The 25,256-nt window shown below is 39.1% G+C and overlaps 4 protein-coding genes across 8 annotated transcripts in view; 1 reads left to right on the top strand and 3 right to left on the bottom strand.

Moving 5' to 3' along the window:
- The window catches only part of foxj3 (forkhead box J3), a 78,227-nt gene extending 75,326 nt beyond the window's left edge, over positions 1 to 2,901 (bottom strand). Inside the window, exon 1 of the mRNA XM_020628996.3 lies at positions 2,620 to 2,901. The gene's annotated coding sequence lies outside the window, so the exon portion shown is untranslated. The remainder of the gene's footprint in view (positions 1 to 2,619) is intronic.
- Positions 2,902 to 8,287: 5,386 nt separating this feature from the next.
- Positions 8,288 to 11,791, top strand: ppcs (phosphopantothenoylcysteine synthetase). 4 transcript variants are annotated; one of them, XM_020629075.3, is made up of 4 exons: positions 8,288 to 8,371; positions 9,584 to 10,260; positions 10,351 to 10,454; positions 11,019 to 11,791. In XM_020629075.3, the coding sequence occupies exons 2-4, from the start codon at positions 9,726 to 9,728 to the stop codon at positions 11,343 to 11,345; spliced, it is 966 nt and encodes a 321-aa protein (XP_020484731.2). In that variant the 5' UTR covers positions 8,288 to 8,371; positions 9,584 to 9,725; the 3' UTR covers positions 11,346 to 11,791. The 4 variants fall into 4 exon arrangements, with proteins under 4 accessions (XP_020484731.2, XP_020484732.2, XP_029132149.2 ...); XM_020629076.3 differs by having other exon boundaries at positions 8,293 to 8,371; positions 9,723 to 10,260; XM_029276316.2 differs by having other exon boundaries at positions 8,355 to 8,468; positions 9,723 to 10,260.
- utp3 (UTP3 small subunit processome component) lies at positions 11,644 to 16,695 on the bottom strand. Its single transcript, XM_020629070.3, has 16 exons — positions 16,493 to 16,695; positions 16,147 to 16,234; positions 15,349 to 15,405; positions 15,185 to 15,241; positions 14,996 to 15,095; positions 14,837 to 14,905; positions 14,626 to 14,747; positions 14,360 to 14,515; positions 14,038 to 14,109; positions 13,587 to 13,627; positions 13,404 to 13,500; positions 13,074 to 13,211; positions 12,841 to 12,968; positions 12,689 to 12,761; positions 12,070 to 12,177; positions 11,644 to 11,943 (listed from the first exon to the last, which is right to left on the bottom strand). The coding sequence occupies exons 1-16, from the start codon at positions 16,507 to 16,509 to the stop codon at positions 11,854 to 11,856; spliced, it is 1,413 nt and encodes a 470-aa protein (XP_020484726.1). The 5' UTR covers positions 16,510 to 16,695; the 3' UTR covers positions 11,644 to 11,853.
- Positions 16,696 to 17,183: 488 nt separating this feature from the next.
- On the bottom strand, positions 17,184 to 25,092 carry fam83e (family with sequence similarity 83 member E). Of its 2 annotated transcripts, none has more exons than XM_065954734.1 (10): positions 24,952 to 25,092; positions 24,091 to 24,854; positions 23,435 to 23,581; positions 21,652 to 21,776; positions 21,142 to 21,573; positions 19,654 to 19,713; positions 19,497 to 19,568; positions 19,183 to 19,414; positions 18,882 to 19,100; positions 17,184 to 18,201 (listed from the first exon to the last, which is right to left on the bottom strand). In XM_065954734.1, the coding sequence occupies exons 2-10, from the start codon at positions 24,556 to 24,558 to the stop codon at positions 18,016 to 18,018; spliced, it is 1,941 nt and encodes a 646-aa protein (XP_065810806.1). In that variant the 5' UTR covers positions 24,559 to 24,854; positions 24,952 to 25,092; the 3' UTR covers positions 17,184 to 18,015. The 2 variants fall into 2 exon arrangements, with proteins under 2 accessions (XP_065810806.1, XP_029132152.1); XM_029276319.2 differs by having other exon boundaries at positions 19,183 to 19,411.
- Between the last annotated feature and the right edge of the window lie 164 nt (positions 25,093 to 25,256).

Below are 25,256 nucleotides of genomic sequence, written 5' to 3'. Positions count from 1 at the left end.
CCACCAGGGGTCTGATAACTGCATCTCACGGACGGCCATTTGAATAATCACTTCAACAAGGGGAGAAATTAAAAGCCTCTCAGTGAGACAGGGCTAGGCACAGGGCCACATCCTGAATTCAAAATGAGGAGCCTGTGTTCAAATAGTAGAAAACATGTTCGAAATTCAGGCGACGATGTTTGCTGGTGTTCTGACCCTTGGCATATTTCAAATTAGGCTCATATCATGTCATTATTCCTTTTAATCTAATCAATTCAACTGTATTACCACCAATCTGAAGTGGATTTGAAACACATTATCATTATTTACGGTTACATGTAGTTATTCTATATTCTGTGTTTTATACAGCGGATGATGACGAATTTCTCTCACACTGAAGTTAGATGAAGGTGCTACAGGATACTTAAACACTCACACTGAAAGACCTTGGAGAACTAGGTGTCGTGTTATTAAACCATTAGGCAACAGGCTTCTCAAAGACTGCTGCAGGCAGAAACCACCATTAAAGAGAAGCTGTATCACATCCTCCCATTCACACTTTTAAATGGTTACTGCGTGAATAAACAGATGTGCAATCTTCTCTATACTTTCTTCAGTGCATTCAACAAAACCTTGATGTTGTTTTAGAAAAGGAATTAAAAGAAAAGTCAGCTATTTTGCTTAGTGCGATGTGAGGTAAAGTGTTAATATGTACATCTTTAAAAAATAGAAGAAAACAGGAGCATTTAAATCTTCTTCACAACATCTTCAGTCACAAGCAAATGTGAACAACCATATTGTGTATAAAGTACTGAAATAAGGCAGTTATTTTATCAGCATTTAAAGGATTTTTTTTTTTTTTTTTTTACAATGGGAGACTGTGATTCATTTCTACTCTCGATCTGTAAGGCATGCATCGGCTGCACTCTAGGGCATGTCTTCTACAGCTGGCCAGCAAACAACAGCAAAATGTCACTTCCGCTGTCTATGCCAATTATTCCACAAGTGAATTTCACATAGTCGTTTCAACTATGCAACAGAAAGTACAGTAGAGAGAATAAGCAGAATAAGAATCCATGAAATTAATTTCTGGACAATATGCAAAACAAATCTATTCTTGCTTTGCATACTTTTATTGAGTGACATCAAAACTTAACCACCATGTGTTTCCTCTGAAACTGCATTCTGGATCCAGACAGTTAGCTGTACAGGCCAGCTATTTAAAGGATGTGTGATTAAGAAGCAAACCAGGTCTGAACTTTGATTGTGGGTGCTGACTAACACTTTGGCATTTTGATAGTTAAACCGAAATGTTTGGCATGATTGGGATATTTTGGGGGGAATTTTTGCTCTCTCTTTTTTTTTTTTTTGTCATAAAATGAACCTTTTTATGCTGAAGACAATAAACTTTCAAATGTGAGAATACGTGATATTCAGATAATAAATTGCATTAAAAATATTATCAAATAACAATAGAACTCCATTGAAAAAAAAAAAACTTTCACAAGTTAACAGCGAGGCGAAAAAAAATTAGTTCAGTCATCCATCCTCTAATAAAAGGATGTCAGGATAAAGCAAGGGCACTGTTTTGTGTACAGCTGCACGCAAATGCCACAGCTGTTTAGTTTAAAGGCGTTGCTTTAACTAATCAGAGTCTGTCCTGTGCGATCACCCGCCGACTGGCGAAACATCAAAGCAATGCCCTGAGACATGCCTTGCACACAGAGACAGGACCAAGTATTTAACTGCAACCCCGTCTGTGCCACTTAAGGCAACACACAAGGGTATGCCACCACTAGAGGCCATATTCAGCAGCAGAAAAAAATTCACCTGAAAGAAACAGGCTTTGCACTTGTTGACTGTCCAGCCACATGACGACCCCTGCTCCTTCAAAATGTAGGTCGACTGGTTTAAAAAAAAAAAAACGAGGATTATTATTTTCTACAGGAATCTAATCAGCCACTCGTGAAACAAAACAAAACGATTGACAGACGAGAAAACACACTGCAACAGCTGTGAGTCAAATACCATCAGAGCACGCAGGAAAGCCAAATGACACTGGGCTCACACACACACACACACACACTTCATGCCTGACACACACAGCGTCTCACATACCAAACAGCGAGCTAACGCTAGCTGTTACAGAGCTGGGATTAGGTCATAATATCCACCTAATGCGAGTAAAACACGCACTCGTCTAGTAGTCCCGGCCCAGGAGAAAAGCGCCGACAACCCTCGGCTAAAGTTAGCTGGCTGCCAACACTGGCTAGCTAGCTGTCAAAGTTGCCCTGTCAGTTGTCACCGGTTGCACGGCGCGGTGCTAGCAGGCTAACGCGAGAGGAGCTGTCAACTTGAGGAGAGTTACACAGCAACACGGCCGGGTGTATGTTACAAACACTGAACCACAGGGAAACACACACACACACACACACACACTGCCTCTCTGGGAAGAAGAAGAAGAAGAAAAAAAATATGTGTCCCCTGCTGCACGCCCCGCCACAATGACCGGAGAGCCGTGTGTCAGGGGCCCTGTTCACCGGGCTCAATCCCCACAACTTCAGTACGGCTCACTTCCCCGTTAAAGTCGTCCATTTCGTGGGCCTCAGTTCAACTTCCATGCCCGTGTAGCTCACTTACTCTGGGTGAAAGCTGCTGTGACGGTGCCTCCTCCGGTAATCCTGACGGTAGTTTTCAGAGTAACAGCCCCCCCTTTTCCCTTTTTTCCTTTTCAGCTCTCTTCTTCTTCCGAGCGAGCAGGAGGCTCTCCGAGACTGTCCCGTGCTTTTTTCACGTTATCGGTCCTGTGCAGAAAGCCGCCGTCGCTTCGCCGGTGAGCCTGCGTGCCGTGGCGTCCCTCTTCAGCTTCTCTCTCCGCCTTCTCCGTTTGCCTTTCTGTCGGCGGCCGAGCCAACATCCGGGACTCTCCCCCCCCCACCCCCACCCCCCCTCCCCTCCGTTTGGGTTAAGTGCCGGAACTACTTTCACATAAGACGACGCACATGAAGGATTTTTTTTTCTCTCTCTTTCTCTCTCTCTCTCTCTCTCTCTCTCTCTCTCTCTCTCTCTCTCTCTCTCTCTCTCTCTCTCTCTCTCTCTCTCTCTCTCTCTCTCTCTCTCTCTCTCTCTTGCTCACCATGCCTGCCGCCACAGAAACTAGAGCGCGGTCAAACGCACAAGCCCACAGTGAAACAGCACCCACATATGAACTTTCCTGTCAATCGATTGATCCGCTTTAATTATAAAATGTGTACAAAAGTTGGTATCGCCTACCGTACAATGTAGAGCATAGTTAAAAATAATAAACGGCAAACCAGATCACGAAATTAAAGACAAAGGCAATAAGGGCACATGGGAAACACTGACTGACAAGTCAACGTTTGTAAAAGGTTTATAGATTTAAATGAATGGTTTTATGATTGGGATTTATGTCTTAATGGTTAAGTAAAAAGCTGATAAAAAAATCCTTTTTGGTTGCCAGATTGTGAAAATCACCTTGGATGTATCCTTATTAATTTTGGTAATTTTGCTTTGATGCATGATTATAATTTTTTTAACACTTGTGGAGTTCACCCTTTCTATAAGCCTTTAAGTCTACAGTTATACATGTTAATACTTTATTAATACATGGATTATTGGTCCAGACTACTTGCAAGTTTTTTTTCAAGAAGTATAAGAGTTGCATCAACTAATCTTTCTTATGAATTAAAGAGCTAAAAGATTATGTGCCCCCCTGGATAAGTAGGCCTACATTTTAAAAGGCTGATAACCGATCTAGAATTTGTTTGGCACATTAGCCATAGGTGCAACGTTTATTTACAAATGGTGCCATAAGGTTATCACAGGTAAAATAAAAATGAAAAGAGTCTTCTTTACAAATAAAATGTGAGTAAAGTTTTTTGGGAATTGCCAGTAAAAAAAAAAATGCAGATGCTTTTAACTCCACTACCAGCACAAAACATATTTCAAAATACAAGATTGAAGCTCTTGTGAGGAACTTGTGGTTTGTGTTGATTTTGGCATATCTGGACAAAGTGAAACCTCTTATCTCTACCTAATCTTGTTCTGCACATGTGTGAGTCAAGTTTTTTTACGAAAAATGTCATCCTGCTTTCTTGTTGTAAAATTATTATTATTATTTTTTTTAAATGCAGCACTTTCCTACATTAAAAATAAATATATATAAATAATCAGTCTATCCTGATGGTCTAGTTTGCATTGGTACCTCATCAGCTAAAAACTCCTCCCAGGAGCTTAATGCACATTTTAATTGAAATCCATCACTGGAAAAAGACTTAAATGTCTCATATCTTTGTCTATATATATTGTCCAAATCCCACCCTTGTTTTTAGCAGAATTAAACATACACAATGTGTGTGGTGTGGCAGGGGTGTGACACAAGTTCTGTGGTTTATTTTTCATAAATTTCACTCCATCACCCATTCATTCATGCATACCTCTCACCAATTCACATCAATCAATCAATAAATCAATCATAAATCAGACTTTATTTTTATGGCACTTTTTGTTTCATACAAAAAATGTAGCTAAAGTGCTTAACAATGCACAGAATAATAAATAATCAGTTCCTGTATTTCCTGTTTTCTAACTTAATAATTTACTAGTTCACTCTCAGTGCAGTCATGTGCTCCAGAATTCACTACACTAAAATTTGAATGTAAAAATGTTTTGTTGCGAAATACCGAAGGCTCTTTGTTTTGTTTAAAATGGCAAGATTTAAATATATTGACTTTTTAAATAAACATTTGCATTCACGTTTAAAGTTCATCACTCACCATTGTACAGTTCAGTCTGCACATTAAATAACTTCATAAAACTCAAATGAATTCCCAGAAACAAAACACCAAGGATGTGACCTCAGTGTCCTCAAAGGTATCTGCTGCTCGAAACTCACATTGACCTTGTTCTACCTCAGTTAGAATAGAGAATAAGTGCATATGTGTGTGTGTGTGTGTGTGTGTGTGTGTGTGTGTGTGTGTGTGTGTGTGTGCATGTGTGTGTCTCTCTGTCTGTGTGTGTGTGTGTGTGTGTGTGTGTGTGTGTGTGTGTGTGTGTGTGTGTGTGTGTGTGTGTGCATGTGTGTGTCTCTCTGTCTGTGTGTGTGTGTGTGTGTGTGTGTGTGTGTGTGTGTGTGTGTGTGTGTGTCTGTGTGTGTGTGTGTGTGTGTGTGTGTATTTTTTAATTATTTCTAAGGAATACAGGAAGGAGAACATACTTAAAAGGATGGTTCACTTAAACCTCAGCCTCAACTAATTTTTAAATTAATTCCACATGAAAAAGTTTTGAAATATATAATTGTTCAGGTCTTTAAAAAACATTCTGTGTTTTTTTTTCGTAAGAGTAGCTCATTTCAGTTAAGTCTTAGGACTCTTAGGTGTGTGGGCCTATATAATATATACTTATTAATAAGTAACAAAAAGTAGGCTTTAATGTAGACAACAATGATGCAGCATTTACACATAGTACAAGGTTAACTGGATTTATTATAGTCTGTAGGCCTGATTTTATACTAGATTCTAAATATTTATTTATTTAGCAGTAGTGTTTTCTATTAAACTGACTTTTGAATATTTTTGGATTTCATGTATCTATATGTATCTATATCCAATTAAACAACCGGACTGCCTTTTAATTGATGAGTCATTTGTCTGTATTTGAATCCCCAAAATGTTTTTGTACATTTTAACTCGCAGTCTGTCAGTTAAAGAGGAAAGTAAACATACAACATATGCAAAGACGAAAGAAGTAACTCAACTGTGAATCTTGTAGCAAAGAATGCAGTGAACTTGTTGGGTGTATTTTGCAGTGTAATAGCGCCTCCTGTTGGTTAGCTAAGAATACTGCTGTTAATAAAAATGGTGACAAGTATGAAAAGCACAGGGGAAAAAAAGAGGAAAAAAAGTAGGCCTACCTTTCTACATTATGTTTCTTCGGTAAGGCATGTAGCCGGTCGTTTTCACTGTAATTAAATAGAAAAAAACAGAAGCAGAAAACCGCAGTTTACACAAACTGAAAGGGCTGTGGCTGGGACAAATATACTGTAGTGCCAGAGAGTGGGTTTTTAGGAGTATTTGCAGTTCTCTGCAGTTCAAGGAAGCAAATCTTGTGTTTTACTCCAATAGTAAACCATAGATGTGAATTTTTCTCTGCGTCATCATCCTCTCTGCTCTCCTCTTCCTCCCTTTTGAATCAGCTGACTCTCTGAAAGCAGAGACACATGGACAGGTTAGTCTTTAATTTTTATTTAGTTCAACCCCCTCAGATGCTTACAAGGCTCAAGGAAAACTACTACCTTGATTCATCCAATATTAAAGTGGAATGCAAAATGACAATTTATGACTTTATTTATAATTGGCTGCACTTTATTCTCAACATCTGTTTGGGTTAATATGTACCGTACAGTCCATTGGAATTTTTGTAGAACAGTGCAAAAATAACAGAATTGTTTGATTCCTGTTTTAATTTGTCACCTTCTGCTTCACTCATAGAGTCTACCCAAGTCTGCTACCAGCTGTCTGCTGACTGAAGATCAGTTCCTGTGCTCTGTCTGCCTGGATGTGTTCACAGATCCAGTCACCATGTGGACAGAACTTCTGCAAAAAGTGCACCATGAACACTGGAATATCGATTATTTAGTTAGTTGTTAGTGTCTCATCTGTAAAAAGGTTTTTCGACACAAGATGCATATCAGTACTTTTCATCTCTGAGATGGCTAATTGTTTCAGAAAGTTATACTCAGAAAGCCATCAGCAACAGCAGCCAAGAGCAGCAAGTTTCCAAACCAGGAGAAGTTTTCTGCAACATCTGCACTAAAACTAAACTGAAGGCTCTTGAGTCCTATAACTGATGTATCTGGCCTCCTACTGAGAGATTCACCTGGAGCCTAATCTCACAGCTTCAAGTCTGAAAAGACATCAATTGATGGACTCTGTGGAGAACCGGCAGGGTGTGTACAAACATGACAAACTGCTGAAGCTGTTCTGTAAGACTGATCTCATGTGCGCCTGCATGCTCTGCACTGTTTTAGACCACAAGACACATGATGTTGTTCATCTGAAAGGCAACCAACATCGGTGGAGCTCAATAATGAGAGCGCAGAGAGAGAGAGAGAGAGAGATGAAGCATGCAGCAGTTCTCATGCTCTGAAGACCACCTCCAACTCCTCCAGAACTTCCATTCACTGAACGCTGCTCCAACTACCAAAGACTGGGCAGAAATCAAGATCCACACCCCACCTTATGAGGAGGATGTGACTCAAGCGGGGGAAATGCTCAGTAAACGGGTGAAGAAGCTGTTCACTGAGGCCATCATGAAGACGATCCAGCAGTATGCAGTGGATGCGACCCGATCATGATACAGCAAATCCTAAACTCATCATGTCTGATGATGGAAAACAAGTTCAACCTGATAATATGAGGAGGAATCTCTCAAACATGTATGAGGAATGAAAATGCTATCTGTTTCATTACCGGCTGCTCCTTCATTGACAAAATCTTCCCGTTTTTCAATCCTGGTCCCAACCTTAATGGTACAAACTCTGCTTCTCTGATCATCTCTCCTGACAATAACACTGAGTAGAACAACCATTCAATTTTCTACAGAAGATTCAATATCATTTGAAGATCCTGTTTGGAGTTTTTAAATGGTTATGAATCAGACTGAAACTAACTTTTACTTAAGTATATGGTTAAAGGATAACAGCAAAGTCAGTTTATCTGCAGCTGAGGTCCAATCATTTTTTTATATTTATATATAGAGCTAGAACCTTTCAAAATGTATGCCATAGCTGCTGATGAAGTTAGAAAAATGAATCATTCAGGACATGAAATTATCCAGACCTATAGTAAAGCGATCAATACAGTTTATGAGCTGTGTAAAACTCATCAAGTGTTTGATGTCCTTTGGAGCAGATTAGTACATTGCTCCAACTTTTCTAAACCTGATTACAAGAATAAAGAGGTCATAGAAGACTGTAAAAAGATGAGTAATATATAATTCAGCATAGCAGTCATCAGCATCAAACACTGACAGTTTCTGAGTCAGAGTTGGCCAGTGACAGTCCAAGACCAAAGATCCCCTTTGAGAAAAAAATCCCCTCTGCCCTCTTCGAGCTGCCCCCATTGTTATGCTTATAATCATCAAGTCTGACACCTTATATCAGAAAGTACCGTGACTGACTAACTGCCTCATCCGGCACGACAGTAGCATGAACTGGTGTACGATACCATGTGTCACCGCTGGGGGCGGTGGCGGCTCTCCTCTACATTAATAAAGACCAATGAGGAAGCTCAGTAGTATCAGGAAGTGCAGAAGTTGTTGTTGTTGTTCAGGAGCTGAAGCCGACTGTTTGAGAACAACCTCGGAATATAAAGTAGGACATTTGACTTTTGTGTATTTAAATACTTTGATCAGCAAATAGTGTTTCGTTTCGTTCATGGTAATGGCTCTGTGGCAAACTATGTCAAAAAGTAGGTAACTGTACGTCGAGGGGCTTTTTGGTTTGTTTTGATTTGCAGGAGAGTGTAAGGGCACCTGTCTCACCTGACTTCAGTACTGAATTAAGCGGGTCAATGAAATATACAGTATATGCTTTAAAGTTAATTAAAGAGACTGAGGTCCTTATGTGAATCAGTAACCACGCAGGTATATACAGCCAATGGTTCACCAACTCCAAGTTTTTTGGGTAAGGGTACAGTAACATATTCATGTGTATTCAGTGTTTGGTATGCCACCTTTTAATTCATTCCTTGTTGCCCACTGGATCATGTTTTTTTTTTTTTTCTAATCCCACTGAAATTCAACAAATAAGCCAAGTAGCCTAAGCCTAAACCAAATATTTCTGTGTTCAGATTAAAACCAAACACTAAACAATAGTGTGTCAGAAAGCATTTAATAGTCTGTGACTCTCAGAAACACTTTTTAAAGTCTTGACCAGAGAGAATGACTTTGTTATGATCTTTATATTGAGTTAAGGCTTTAACAGTTTAAGACAGGTGTTGTGTCAACTTCAAGGACTATATGGAGTTTCCTCTCTGACTCGTTTTGATCAATCAATCTTTATTTCTGTTGTTTACGCTAATTCATAACAACTGTTATTAAGTTCCTAACGGATAAATACATTTATTTGAATGTGAATTGAACAAAGTACAGTTCAACAGCTAAAACAAAAAATACATCACTGTTTGTGCATAATATTTGTTATCTGCTTCGATCATCTCCGTGCTTTACTTGTTACCCAACACATATACAGATACTTATATTAGTGCAGATTTAATTTTCCAGTATGTAGTTGAGATATTTAGAATCTGATATGAGTCTCCTAAGCTTCATAACAAGGGTTCCCTCCACGGCAAAAAAAAAAAGCTTTACTATTATCATCATCATCAGCTTTTTTGATAAAAAGTTTATATTGTTTTTATTATGTCTGCTCTTGGTTTGTTTCAAAAAATGTTCAGACAACTGAGTAAGCATGTCGCAAACTCAAGCCTTGTCTATGGTTTATTATGCATCCAGGGTTAAATGTGATGCTTTACTTGGCGAAAAATGTGTCTAATTTGTACTATTCTTTATTTTGCATCTCCAGTTTTTCTTCTCCAAACTCCTCAGAGCTCCCTTCAGACTCCTAAATCACTACATACGTTCTTGTAATAAAAACAATTCCCATACAGTGCCTGTATCGGTTTCTATTCTGCTTCTTCCCTTCTGATGCCCACTCTGATCAGGTGATGGCTGAACCCAGGATGTCTTCCATTGACGGGAAGTTGGCTGAAGAATTTGCTGTTCCCTCCCACGTGGAGGAGGTCAAAGAGAAGATGACTGCCTTCGCCACACTTCATGCTGCAGCGGGACGCGGTGTGGTTCTCATCACATCAGGAGGCACCAAAGTGCCTCTCGAGTCACGCACTGTTCGCTTCCTGGATAACTTCAGCAGCGGCAGACGAGGATCCTGCTCAGCAGAGTATTTCATAGACTCGGGCTACGCCGTCATCTTCCTACACAGACATCGCTCCCTCTACCCTTACACACGCATGTTTTCAACCATGAACATGCTGGATGCCCTGACGTTCAGAAGTGGAGAGGGAGCAGCTCGTGACTCCGGTGACGTGGTGGTTAACCAGCAGGTGCTTCCTAACATTGCCAAAGTGCTGAAGAGATACCAGGAAGTGAAAGAAGGCGGTCTCCTTCTGCCCATTGAGTTCAGCACTCTGTCTGAGTATCTGCACCTTCTCAAAGCAGCAGCTCAGTCTCTCAATACAATAGGTACAAACTAACAGAGATGTTCAGATTGATGTTTTCGCTCTGATCTGCCATGTTTATAACTCGTTTTTGTTTTTTTTACTCTGCACCTAGGATCCAAGGCCATGTTTTACTTGGCTGCGGCTGTGTCTGATTTCTATATCCCAGCATCCGAGATGCCGGAACACAAAATTCAGTCTTCCAATGGACCTCTTCAAGTGAGTGAAATAAGAAAATAAAAAATTCTTTAAATGCAAGATTTTTCCTTTTAGTTTGAGCAATGCAAGGGTTGTTGCTCTAAGGAATGCATCGTTAGTTGATACGGCAGTGATTCCATCATTTTGGTCAACAACTACTGCGTTTATATCTATGGTAGCCTTAAGTGGACATGCATCAACACGTATTATTTACTGAACTTTCCCACGATAACGAGTTATTTCTGGTTGTTTTCAAAAGATCTTGACTTATTTTCTTAGTGTTCAGATTTGAGTTGGGCTGAAATTCCAGAGATTAGCCTCTGTACATAGGGTGCATGACATCAAAGCTATCCAGCATCCCGTAGGTTCCTTATATACTGACTGCCTAAATACATGCAGAACTTATTATACAACCATTAACCTTAGCTATGCCAGTCAGCACATGCTGGCATGCTAAAACACTAAATGGAGATGAAAACAAAATATACTATCACTATGTTCACAGGCTGCTTCAAAGAGCTGTTAGTGTCGCTAAAGACTCTTAGCCTTATTATTAATCATAAGATTCTATTTTGTCCCCTTTAGCTCAGCCTGAACATGGTCCCAAAGATCCTGTCCCCGCTCGTAAAGGACTGGGCGCCACAGGCTTTCGTCATATCATTTAAACTGGAGACAGATGCCACCATCCTGCTGGACAAGGCTCGACGGGCGCTGGACACCTACAGGCACCAGGCGGTGGTGGCCAACGTGTTGGACTCTAGAAGGGGTTACGTGGTGGTGGTGACCCGTGAGAGTAAGGCGGAGCTGATCCTCTCAGAGCAAGACATGAGGAATGAGGTAGACATAGAGGAGAGGATAGTCAGCAACCTGACTTTGGCACACAACAAGTTTATAAGCCAACAAGGGGGGTGACCTTTAGTTACCTACACTGCATGTTTGAGTCAACCACACAGCATTAGTTGTCTGCTCTCTTATCTGATCCCGTACTTGGCTTAAGTCATACTAGCCTGTTTAGCTGAGACGTTACTGTAATTGCAGTATGTTGTTGGGTTGAATAATCTTAGTTATCATCAGAACTGTACTCACATTATGCCTTCCCTTGTCATTTAATTGTGCTCTCAAAATGGACCTCAGAGATTTCTATTATATATATCTATATACCGTAAATAAATTAAAAAAGCTGTGTCTGTGTAGGGACATAAACAGTCTATTAAAAGTTTGTAATATGTTTATTTACGTTCAAATGATCAGAACAGAAAAACATTTTGTTTTTTTAAATCATTATCTGACAGTTGATTCATTTAGTTGTATGCTTTACTACATGAGTCACCAATACCAATAAACATTTAAAAGTACAATCCAATGGTGTCTTTTTAATACCACGGCTACAATTGGCAGCAGATTTTGGATTCTCTCCTGGTTACTTAAGTTTGACGCTCTTCTTGACGCCGGCACGAATACCAGACAGCTCTCCGCTGTATCTCGTCTCTTCCCTGCGAACCTCCCGGACCTGAAGAAGAACATAATCATGTCAATCTTGGAAATATGCTCCTACTTATCTGCATTACTCTAAATAAAATAATAATAATGATGACAGTCCCCCAGGAAGCATGTTCATTATTTGGTTAATACAAACCTGGCCCTTTCTGCGGATTTTGGCTCGTCTGAACTTCTCTCTGTGCTTGACTCTGGGATTACGGTCGATCTTCTTCCTCTTTGGTGTGAGACCTTTGTTCTTTGCCATCTGTGGAATGCGTAAGAGACACAATTAAAAAAAACTGTTCAGTAGACAAAGGATAACATTAGACACATGGAGTGAATGTAGTATTAAATTGGATCCATACAATGAAATGTATTAAAAATATCTGTGTAAAGATGCATCTTTGAGCACTAAAGGGGTAAGAATGCAACAGTCAATAAATATTTAAAGACACTTCTATCTTCAAGTTAATTATGGACAGAAGCAAATTAATTTACTATGGTCCATAGTGTTGTATAGATGTATTTAACACGTATTATTAAAATCTTACAGCAGATGGCGCCCCTATAGGATCAAAAACTTTGAAACTCCAATTTTTATTAGTCAAAGGAGACCAACACCATTGAGAGACTAAGATCATCAATTCATGGCTGGTAAATATAAATCCAGCCATGAGTGTTTAATTTTAATTTAGCAGCCTTTTGAGTAAAGTTTGGTGGGAGCACATGACTATAATTAATAATATTTCTGGATGTGAGGGGTTTTTATTCTGTACCTGGTAAGTTATTCCTCTCTTAGCATCTGGATCTGGCTCCTCCTCCTCCTGTTCTTCCTCATTCTCCGCCAACCTGTAACAAAAATGACAATTTAGGAACCTGTTTTTTGATTCATTCTTAACCACTTACCAAAGACTCCAATCATACGTACTCCTCAGCTTCTGGTCCACCGCGCTTCCTCTTCATCCGCTGCTCAACTTCTCTGTAGAAGCGCAAAGCCGCCTCCTCGTCCAGGTCAGAGTCTGAGTCCTCCTCCACCTCAGATTCTTCTTCAGAATCCTGAATACACAAAGCACTTATTACCATTCAAGATCCATAAGACACATCAGTAACTTCCTCACTTAAAGTTGTGAATCCAAGTGAAGAAAAATCCCCTAATCTCACCTTTTTATTCTTAATGGAGACTTTGCTCTTCTTCCCCTTCGCTGGTCCGCTGGTGGCCTTCTCTTTCTCCTCACCTGCTAGGAGCTGGCGATACTGTGGTGCAAGCCGAGCATCTACTGAACCCAGCTCATTGATGAGCTGCAGGTATTAAAAAAAAGTCCAATTAGAGAGAGGGTTTTAACTAATGTAGACATGTAGGTATAGCATATTTCAGCCTAAAGAGTTGTAGTTTGATTGGCATGTATGATTGCAGTTGTTAAACTGTTGGACACACAGAGCAGGTTCCAACAGTAGCAGACATGTGGTGTGAATGTCAAAGGCTAGACTTACATTTCTGTAGGTGAGCAGTCTTTCAATCACAGGATGGTTATGAGCAGGGATTCGTTTTGCTTTCAGCACCAGGTAGAAGCTGATATTTGTGCAGTAACTGCGAGACAGAAAGAATTATCAGTCAGTCAATGAAGGACTATGATCTCATTTGCAGTAAGTAAATACCGTTTCAATACAACTTACTTTAGATAAAGTTGCTGTTTTGTCTTGAGGTAGTCAGCGCCCTTTGGAAGGAAAAAAAGCTCTTTAGATTCACGTTCTTGTTTGCTATATCTACATGACAGTTCTGATGTTTCCTGGTACTTCAAAACACTTAACCACATTTTGATCTAAAAAAACAAAAAAATAGCCCCAATCATCACATTACTCCATAGTTTACTCTACAGATAGAGAGGGAAAATATTATTATTAACGCTAATAAAAGCCATCTCATTAAAACAATAAGAAACAAACTGTCCCATAAATGATTTAACAGCTGATGTGATTAGAGTCATTTCAAGATCATCATCATAGTAATGGTAGACTTTAATATGGGTATGTAATGCCTAAAAGTCTATCTATTCTTCATCTGTTCATTGAGGTTAAAGCTGCTTCACAGTCGAGCTCTGGTAGAAGTGAAGCTATATGCACTCACCTTGCCTGGTGGGATCTTCCCGTCCTTGACCATCTGTACGAGGGGCTGCAATTCATCCTTCAGTTCAGTGAGCTGCAAAAATCATGAATTAGCAGATTTAATTTACACCAGTTTAATATTGGCATTTATAAACATAGCAATTATAATATTTAAAAAGAGAATGTGATGTTTTTCAAATATTTAAACTCCATATTTAATGCAAAATAGCACATAGACAACATAGCCCATCTTAAAGCTGAGATATGTCATCGTTTTAGGGGAAAAAATAAACGGGGTTGTAATATGTGAGTTTGTGTTTGTTTCTGTTGCACACTTGTATTACCTTTGCCTTGAAGTCCTGAATAAGCTCAAGCAGCTCTGGTGACTCCTTCTTCAGAAGTTTCATCTTTTCCTTCTGGGACATTTGCTTCAGGTCCTTCACGATCCTCTCCTCCTTCTCTACAGCCTTGTTTTCATCCTTTTCCTCAACAGCAAACTCCTGCATTTAAATGGCCGCATTCAATAAAAAGATAAAACCTTTTTAATATCATTACGTTTGAAATATCTTAAAAGTTCTACAAAAATCACTGCTAGAAAATTCAAACAAACCTTAAAGAGGTTTAAATCATAATCCTCCTCGCTCAGATTTTCAGCCAAACGGTTTTGGATTTTTTTTGCCTCTTCTTCCTCCTCTTGTTCCTCAGCTTCCAACTCTTCCTGGGATTTTCCTTCTATAATAACACAGTTTAAAGGTTGTAATCATTCGCCCCATGGAAAAACAAATATCATCTTTGCTGTAGATGAAGGTGAAGATACTTACTGGGGGTTATATAGTCAGTGTCATAGAACATCTTCTTCTTGGTGCCCCATGCCATTTCATTGGGAAGATCTGCGGAAAACAACAACCTGAAAATTAAACATGTTACCAAGACAATAAATCAACTCCTTGATATAAACATAGTGATCATTTTATCTTCACCTTCTTCTTTTTTCCCCTCTAGATCACTTTCCATGTCTGTCCCCTCCTCTCCCTCCTCATCCTCCTCTGACTCAGATTCATCCAGGGCCATCACTTCCTCCTGTAAATTTCAGACCAGCTTGAATTGTTTTCTTGAGCTTTAAGAATATTCTGGCTGTAAATCCAAAACAAACATGTAATCCCCATCACCTCGTCATCCAGTTCCTCCACGTCGCTTTCCATCTGAACACCACTGGCCAGGAGTTTCTGTGAAAAATTGGAACGCAGCGAAAAATAAATACAAATAAAAGTTAACAGAACATAAAATGACATCATACCTTTAAAAAATATATATACTAATGAGGAGAACTTACTGCAATCTTCTCATCGTGAAACTCGTCAATTTTGTCCTTTGTGTACCTGGAAGATCTCTGAAAACAAGAGAGATGACGAGTTCTAATGTGACTTTTGAGAGAGTAAAAGTAGTATGATTACATTTATTGGATTTTTTTCCTGTTTCGCTTTGATTTTCACATTTAAATTGACCTGTACTTGGACATCTTACGGGTCACAACTTTAGATTTATTACTTTTTATTCAGATTAACCATCAAAACATCGTCACATGCTGATACTAAAGAAAGAAAGAAAACACAGCCGATGCACCCGGTGTACTGATAAGCAAATATGAAGCCCCAACACAAACTTATTGGTCCTATCTGCTACCATTCAGACACATTGGTGCTACCAGTAGACCTTACATTTGGAATGAAACAATTCTCAAAGTATTCTTACAGTATAAATAGTATAAATATTACAATATGTGTATGTGCCAGAGCTGCTCAGCTGTTAGTAAAGCTCTTACTTAAACATTTGAATTTTCAGTTCTTGTATCATATTATATTAAACGTTTCTTTAAGTAACAATAACAAAAGCTGTAGATGCAGAGACTTCCCAATTATTTGTCATTGTAAAGACGTAAAACAAAAGCTTTAAATATATGTAATAGTTACTCATTCTTCTTGGACAACCCTAAGAATAAGAACAAACCTGAGGCTATAAGTGTCAATAAGTGCAGTACTGTACTGTAGATCAGATCTACAGTAGATCTACTGTAGATCAGATCTACTGTAGATCAGTCACGCAGTGAGAGGTTCTCCTGAGTCTCTCTTACCTTATCAGGGACAGGCATGTCCTTGTACGCTTCAGGATCATTTTCTCCATATCGTTGAGTTTTTTTAGGCCTTGGTGCCTTTATAGCCCTGAACAACAACGAAAAGATAAACAGATGTGCTGAAAACTTTGTGATTTACATCTTTTAGTCATCTGGTGACGTCGTGCAGAGTCCCATGGAGATGTGAGTTGTTGTTGTCCGGGTTATGGCTAAAAATGTAATAGACCTTAAATTGCTATAACATATGCCTTTAACTGTTAATGACCAGAAAAAAAATATATACATGTAAAAGTCCCATTAGATGATGTCAACACGCTCACTCAACACCAATATCAGCCACACTCACCTCTTTGCTCGAACCATGGTGGCAATGAAGAAACCTGCTCGCTAGCAAACTGAACGGGACGTCCCGACGATTACGCCGAAACCCGTTTAACCTTTGGTGTGAAAATGTAAGGTTTTAAAACAAAAGAAAACTCTCAAGAATTAAGTGAGTAGAACACATTTCCTGCACCATGTGCTTCCGTACTTCTTCTCTGCCTTTGATGGCGGTCTACGGAAGTGAAGTTTTCATACCGCCACCTACTGTACGGGAGTGCCACACCTTTATTACTGACTCAAGGTCCAGGTGAAAGACAACACAAACTAGGGAATGACAGCACAGTAGATAGGCTATATACAGTATAAGTATTTTTTTTTAACCAAAACAACTATAAAGATGCATCATTTTTATACAATCTATAAAGACTGTAAATGACTAATCTTAAAAGTGGCCTCTGTATAGTTGTTGCACTTAATCTAGATGTGTGTGTTTTTAAAATGAAATCAAACGAAAAGAGGATAAAAACGTTAAAGGCCTGACTGAGAACTCTTCGTTGTTTAAAAAGAACAAGATTTAAAATAAAATGTGCATAAGATGGAAGAGTTTCACAGATGTTTGGTAAGATGAAGAGTAGTTGTTAGTAGACAATTGTTTGATCCTTAACCTTTGACAAATCTCAGCTAATCAAATCAATCAATGAGACATTTAGAACTCATCAAAAACATATTTCTTTATTTTTCCTTATCAAATTCATGATTTTGTTAATAGCCCCCCCTACATTTCAAATTTGAAGCCCTATTTCAAGTGTGTCACAAATTAATATCTTTGGGGAACAGATTTATTTATCAGTGATGTAAAAGTATAGGCTGCACTTCCATGAAAGTAGCCTATTGGTTTTTGTTGGATTTAAAAAAACACATTAAATCATAAAATGGTAACTTCATGCTCCCAAAATCCCAGAAAAAAAGAAATGACATGATCTATTTGTCTTTGATGTAGGCCTATACCTTCACAACTGATTTCTTCTTTTTGATGCAACAACAAATACCAATCACTTGTTTTTACATTTTTGGAGAAATTCCTCAATATGTTATTTTGTAAGTAAACAACATAAAAAAGAGTGTCAATCTCAAATCTAATGTACACTATCTTGTCTTTCTTGTTTTTATTCTTTTAGAGGTGTAAGTTGGTTTTATATGAAACAAATAATAACAACAAGTTATTTTAAACTTTTTTGGTAGTTATGATGAGCAGCGTTTACAGAAACAATTTGAGTCATTTAAATACATTGTGAAATAAAGCATGGAAACAAGAGTGAAACAGCAAATTAAGTGGGACATCAAATCAACAGACCACAACAACCAGAACACATCCTATTATTAACAATGTTTTTTTAGAGTCACTGTCACTGTTTGTTTTAGGCTTAATCAGTGTAAATTACACATCGGAGGTTCTTAAGTATCCACCGCTGGCAGCCACATTTCCTTAACAAAGATGTTGACGATGTTGCACTCATTGATAGTTCATCTTCTTATTTCTTGTGCTGCTCATTCCTGTTCACTTTTCATCTCTGCAAGTGACCTCCTCCAGTCCATATTGAGGGCATAACTGGAGCTGCGAGGCCTCTGTCTTGGTAGAAAGTTGGTCGGAGTCCTGTATAATAAAGGTTTCAAGTCATCGCTCCTGTTCTTCATCAGGGAGGAAGCTGGTGTTATGTGACCCGGGTCAAAGCACTGCCAAGGAAACAGAAGTGCACAGCAACAAAGTTATATTAAAGTCCCTCTCAGCCTTCTCATTTTTCACTACTATTAGTCCTCATGCATGAGTACATCCATAATTAAAAGGGATAAAATGTTGTGGTTTTTGAAAGTGTTCCCATTGTAGGGAAGCAAAGAGGAAGTCGAGGGGTCATACATTTAGATTGATTAAAAGGAACTGAAATTCATAATTTTTTGCTTCTGAAATAATTTAAGATACTTTCTCTTTTCAATGCCTTCAAAAACACAATTCATGTAAGATCCCAAAAGCATAAAGACTATGAACTACTAGAGCTAGTACATTTGGTACTTACATTTAAGTTTCCTGCTTACACTTACACTAAATATAGTTCCTTTGTATTTAATGTTAATAATAATCCAGGGTTTTACTTTAAAAAGTAATTTCACCTAACACCCCCCCCAAAAAAATGTCCCCTAACTGTAAATTGATCATTAATAAGCCATACATCAAAATGTTTTATTTCAATCTTTGTTTTCTAACTGACTTACTCATTAATTATTAAAAGATTTGCGTTGTTCTTCTGCTTCAGAGAACTGAAAAGAAACATCTCCATAAGCTGTTCTTTTTTTAAAGAAGTATCTGTCCTCCATCACCCGTTCTTTACAAGAACATATAGAGATAGATAAACACTTACACTGGCCTTGAACCGAGGCACCGGGACTCCTCTCTCATCATGATTTGTATCTGCGTTATGTACACTCAGATCCATCATGGACCGGCTCATCTCTGACACGGCGGCCTTCGATCCTCTACTGAGCCGACCTGAAGAGCTCTCCTGAAGCTGAATCCTCTTCATAATGTCACTGAGTGAGCTGAAGCTCTCAGACTGCGGCACCCTCAGTATTAAAGGTTTCTGTGAGGAGGAGAGTAATGCTTCTTCAGTTTGTGTATCGAAGTTAACTCGAGTGATTTGAAAGCAAAGGTCAGTTTCTTACTCTGGAGGATGGGGTGTTCTCCACTTTGGAACTTTTTTCGTTTGCTCTCCTCTCTTCTTCCAAGAAGGACTCCCTTCTTAAGCACTCTCTTATCTGAGAAGGTGAAGGTGTCACCATTATGTGTGCTGGCTCTTTTGCTTTATCATCAAGTCTTGTTTTGTCATATGGATTTGAGTTCTTCTCTGCAGAGAATTGCCTGGAAAGGCCTTTTTCTATGTCTCGTTCCACCCTGCTAAAGAAAAACTACATTTAGTTCTGGATATAATAGTTACAAATAAAGCTCTTTTATGTGTTTTCAAAATATTTTTTCTTACCTTTTCATTCTTTCTGGGGATCTCAGGTCTGTTTTTGAGAGCTGTGTGTTGCTGTGAAAATAATCAGGATCCCTAGAAAGTTTTGTGAAAACATTTGAAAAAGGAAAGAGCCAATACTCTTGATCAGAATTAAGTCAAAACAGGCTGTAAAACTCACCTGAAAGATAATGACTTTTCAGGCATATTGTTTGTCACTGGGGAGGTGATTTTACTGACTCTGTCACATGCAAAAAGACATAGGTTAGGATGTGCAAACATCAGCAACACAAAATAAAAATCATGTTGTCCCAAAACAGAAACACAAATCAAAGACTGGTTAAAAAAACAGAATATATGTCATATTATTTGTCATATTTTGCAATAACTCAGTAGGTGTCTTACAATACAGAAGTACTACAAACTTTATATACAACATATCGCAAAAGTACAGTTTGTCTCCCAATTTGTTCAGGGATTCTGGTGTAGCATGTGGTTAACTGCATTTGTCATTATTTACAGTCTGACTAGTATCTCAGAAGACATAAATTGATAGGAAATGAGGAACGAGATTTCCGATAATATAGTTTTGACAGATAAACACATGCTAAATGGCCGTCAGACACTACAGCAGTTCAGTTAACGGATTTCATTATGGCTGATATGTACTATGAACACTATTCTGTTACTCAGACTACAAACAGAAACAAACACACAGCGCCTCGTTTTAACTTTGCAGGTCGAGCCAACCCCATATACAAAGGCTTGCTACCATCTCAGGTTTGAGTCCAAAAGCAAGGAAGAGCTATTTGACTTGGTTGGCTCAATAGGGCACTGATTTATGCACACAATGCACACACAAATTAATCCTAATAAACTGAAACAGCAGATTGGCCACATATAAATCTTATTGGTTCATTCTTTAAGAACTCGTAAAAAAAAGACCTCCAACAAAGCATATCGCCAATCATAGTTTAGGAATTTGGGGTGGCCACTGGGATGGCCAGTAGGTCTCTAGGGAGGCCATGGCCACTGCCCTAACTCTCAACATTCGCAGCATGTCATCCACTCTCTCTTTCCCAACATTTCCTCTCATTTTTCACTTTCCTATTCAAATAAAGGCATAAAATGGTACTTTGTTCATCTACACACCTTTTCCCTTTTACTATAGGCCCGCCAGTGTACTGACATACCGTGCCCTCCTGCTCACCTGGCTCCACTTCAGTAATTACTCTTGCTTTATCTATACTGGACTCTTTCCATTTTTTTATATGCCAGCTCAATTTCTAAACTCTGTCTTGTTACCTTTGCTGCTATCTTTTACCACTTCCATTCTTTTTCCTAATACTTAATTACCTGTATGTCTACCAAAACCTACCAGCTTGCAAATATACAACGAACTGCACAAGTCTGCCTGTAACCATCTGCACTTATAGGGTCCTACCTTCCTGCCTGCACTACTAAACCTGACACAGAGATCCACAATGCTTTGCCTTGCCTACAGATTCAGTTATTATATGTTGAATCTGTTGATAGAGATTATACATGTGCCAATGGCAAAATGAATTCTGAATAAAGTATGTTTCTTAGATGTTGATCCAAAGGCAGCTTCCTGGACTATAGCCAACAGCATCTACTGTATGATCAGTTAATCAAACGTATGACCTACCTTTTCTTATCCATGGATTGGTCTCCATTGTTAGTAAAATTGTCCACAATGGGTGTGTTGGCAAACAGCATGTTGTTCTGCATTGATATCTCCTCGACCAAAATTTCCTCATGTTGATCAAAAGGGCTGTCCGGGTAGAAGGAGTTTCTCTGAATAACCCCCATGGCTTCCCAGTCCAGGAGGGAATCAGCAGGTGGGGAAGGGGGGCTGGTTATCTCACGCTCCCAAGAGAGCTGTTTTTGAAACCTGTGATGTGAGAAGTCTTTTAGCTGATGGGCCACATCTACGTGAGTTCCTGCAACCCTCCATGTGTCTGAAACTGGAAGGGAAGCAGCAAAAAGGATCCTGAACTCTCTGTCAAATGAGTCGGTGACTGGGCCTTGCAGGACAGTGATGAGCTGTCGGTGCAGGTGGGCGTCAGTCCATGTGAGGCTACAGAAAACAGAGACAGCTTGTTACGTAACTCTTAAAAGTGTGTAAAAGAATGAGTTGAAAGGTGTAACTGCTCACCTGCAGCTTCCATGAATCACTGTCTCTAAATCCACCAGGAGAAACTTGTCTTTCATTTCCCCGACCACCATTCTTCCTACCCTTGAACAGAAGGTTTTCCCTCCAAGCACACGAACCCGCATGTTCTGCCAAAGCACAAGCCCAAATTGAAACCCAGAATTGGATGAATAACATTCAAAGTGTTCATCCTTGGTGCAGTGTAGCCAAATGGACAACTACGTGTTGAACCAGTAAGAAAGATTTGATGTCAAACACACGTTTTATAACAAGATTTTACAGAGCTCTGTGATATTTAGGACAGTCGAACTGTATGCCAAACGCCAGTGATAGCATGCTAACATGTGCAAGTATAATGATTACAATATTCATCATCTTTTTAGCATGCTAACATTTGCTTATATGGACTACATAGAGTAAAGGTGAGGCTAGTGGATTTAAATTGTCCTGTTAACAATGGTCATCAACTTAGTTTAACATGCTAGCATGTGCTTATTAGTACAAAACACAAAGTACAGAAATATTGGAATGTCATTAGTTTAGCAGTTCATTTTGACATTAGCAAAGTAGTGAAAAGAATTGAGTGGATGATAGTGCTATCATTTAATTGATCCCTATGGCGTTCAAATGTGTTCTGATTTTGGGATAAATGCATGTCTGAAATGGAAGGCAATTAATACAGTGTCCAAGAATCTTCCTTAAAAGCCTAATAGATGTCACCAAAGACGTTCTCATAACATGAATGTGTCTACCAGATTTTGTTCCATTCCAGCTTGTAAATGTTTCATTGTAAAAAAACACACAACCTTTTCTGTGAACATCGTTTTTCACAATTTTATCCCAATCCATGATCTCAATCCATGTTCGGAAAGGAGCAGGGAGAAGAATAAATCTTATTTTGCCTGCCCTTAAAAAGAAACAAGAAATATCTAAATGGTCTGTCCAATTACAATCACTTGGCAACAAATACCATGGCAACATGAAACAAATCTGACAATTTAGAATCTTTCACTTCCACATAAATAAGGAGGAAAACACACAAAAAAACACACAAACTGACAAATTCATACAGTCTAATAATTCTCTCCTTGTACATTTCCTCAAAGTGAAATGTCTGACTACAGCTCTTCAAATCATTATTTAAAGAATTCCACAACTTGATTCCTACAACAAGTCCAAGACTAAAGTGGCTGACTTAAAAACCAGCCACACTGCTTCTATTGCCAAATAATCTTAACATGTCTAAATGTGCATCAGATTACAGCCATGGTATGCCAATATAATAAAATATATATTTTAAATTGTCTGATTGGTCTAAATAATCTGGTTCCCAATCTTAAACAGAATATTAAGTTCTAATCAATCATGTTTTTGTCTGTGAATTGCACGTACACTCTTGGATTCATGAAAAAGGTTTCTTTTCACTAATTTGTCAATATCAGGCAGATTTTTCATCTCCTCTAAGGAACACAGATAAGACTGAATGCTGTGCAACCAGTTGAGCTTTGTGTTGCTCAACGTACGTGTCACATTCCTAACATGGCAAAGTGAAAAGACACTCTTGCAGTTTATGAGATACCTCTTCAGAGTACAAATGCAGTGTCTCAAGTTTTTAATATGGGTGATACTACACTCACTTTCAGTGACCCATTAAATAGTACATTGATCTGATGAACAGGTGGTGATTGATTGGTTATAAAAAATCTCTTGTCTTTTTATTGCCATGTCAAATTTATATGACAGGATGGCTGCTAGGTGTGTGCCAATTTTTTAGGAGGTGACTCACCGGATGACGGAGCCTGTTGAGCGTGAAGTTCTCCTGAATGGACCTTTGGTTCAGGATGATGTAAACAGGGACTCCTCTTGAGGCGGCATTGTGTAAATCCCCAATTATTGCCCCATCTGTCAATCTGTCTGTCACAATGGCAATCACCTGCAATATATAAAATAAGTGACTTAGCCCATGACACCTGTGACAGTACTGTCAAGAACTGTCCTGTCACTAAATAAAACACATCCTTTCTCTGTAATTTTTGCTGATGATAAGAGCATGACAGAAGTGATGAAGTTCTTTATGTGAGAAACTGAACAAGATACCAGATTTACCAAGTAAATGTTAGTGAAAGTTAAAGTGTTTGTTTGTTTTGTTTCAGTAATAAAACCCATTCATGCTTTTGCCTTTGAGCAACGTTTTAGTATTGTAGCTGCTGCAAGTATCTTTCAACTTTTGATACATTTAAAGTGACAAAGTTCTTCATATGTTTTTTTTTAATATATATTTTTCCCCCTAAAAAAAGTGCTGATCCCGATATCCTTTTATGTAATCATGTCAAAATAAAAAGTCTCAGGAATACCATAAAATCAACCAGTAGCCCATATTCTAACTGATCTGCTTTAATCTATATAAAATAAAAGTAACTCGTCCAGATCAAATTGACATACTTGAATGGCTTTCTGTAGGTGCCGTCTAATGACTTCTCTGACAGGAGGTTCTCCCTCAGCAGGAGGATTGGTGTGGACTGTAATACTTCCCTTTGGAACCCAGGGGCTTTTCTCAGGCCAGCCCAGCTCCAGGTCTGGAAGTGGTACGTCCGAGTGGGAAGGGAAGTACGTTGAACAGAAGTCCTTCATGTCTGAACCGCCTTCTTCTCCATTCTCGAGTCTTTGCACCTGAGGTGGATTGAAGCGATAGTCCTGAGCCCAGGTTGTTATCTGGCTGACCTCTTCGGATGACAGGAAGCAGCCAGAGCGCTCCGTGCCGATGGCGCTGTAGAAGGCCTCTGGTCCTGCACTTATGAGTCTCTCCACTGCTTGACGCTCCTTTTCACAGTGGAGGAACTCTGGGGCAGACTCATCAACCGGCAGGAACACTACATCCTCATCCAGGCTCTGCTCCTGGGAGTTTGACATGACTGCAGCCCTGGTAAGTCTCTGGGAATAAGTGCTCTCTCAAAGGTCCAACAACTGATTGATCCAATAGTGTGAAAACAAGACTGTTCCACACCAACTCATGTCACCCTTCAGTCTGGTTAAAGTGAGTCTTTCATTCATCCTTATGAGAGACAGCAACAATATTGATATCTTGATGTTGCTGACAATCTTGATGATGAGTTTAACTCTGCTCCTTACTCAAATAAAGAGTGTTTAATGTCCGAAGTTCAGTCCCAAGTCTGTTTAATGTTCTGCTGCAGCTTCTTTCTGGTAGACTTAAGGAAATAGGTAGATAATTAAAATAAGTAAAGGTGACCACTAGTGTTGCTCAGTTTTTAATCACAAAATTGCCCCATTATTTGAAAAACTCACCTTCTCCTGGGCAGCAGCAACTCACCTCTCAGGCTCCAGTAATACTAATAGTCTCACAGGTTCTGTCGCTGTTCATTTGTTTCCTCCCCTTCACATGTCACTTCACTCCTCTTAACCCTTCCACTCCTTCTCACTGACAGATTCCAGAAATACTGAGCAGCTGACGGATAGACTTACCCCCCCCCCCCCCCCCCCCCCCGCCCCCTTCTGTGACTTCTATAACTGCAGCATTAAAGTAAAATCAAGGTTTCTGATATCCATGTTTCAGTCTATATACTTCTATAGTATGTGAGATTTGTAACAAA

This window comes from Labrus bergylta, chromosome 5, assembly GCF_963930695.1.
Source record: "Labrus bergylta chromosome 5, fLabBer1.1, whole genome shotgun sequence".
NCBI lineage: Eukaryota > Metazoa > Chordata > Actinopteri > Labriformes > Labridae > Labrus > Labrus bergylta.
Note: the sequence above shows the minus strand (reverse complement) of the source record. Positions and strands in the feature narration are given on the sequence as shown.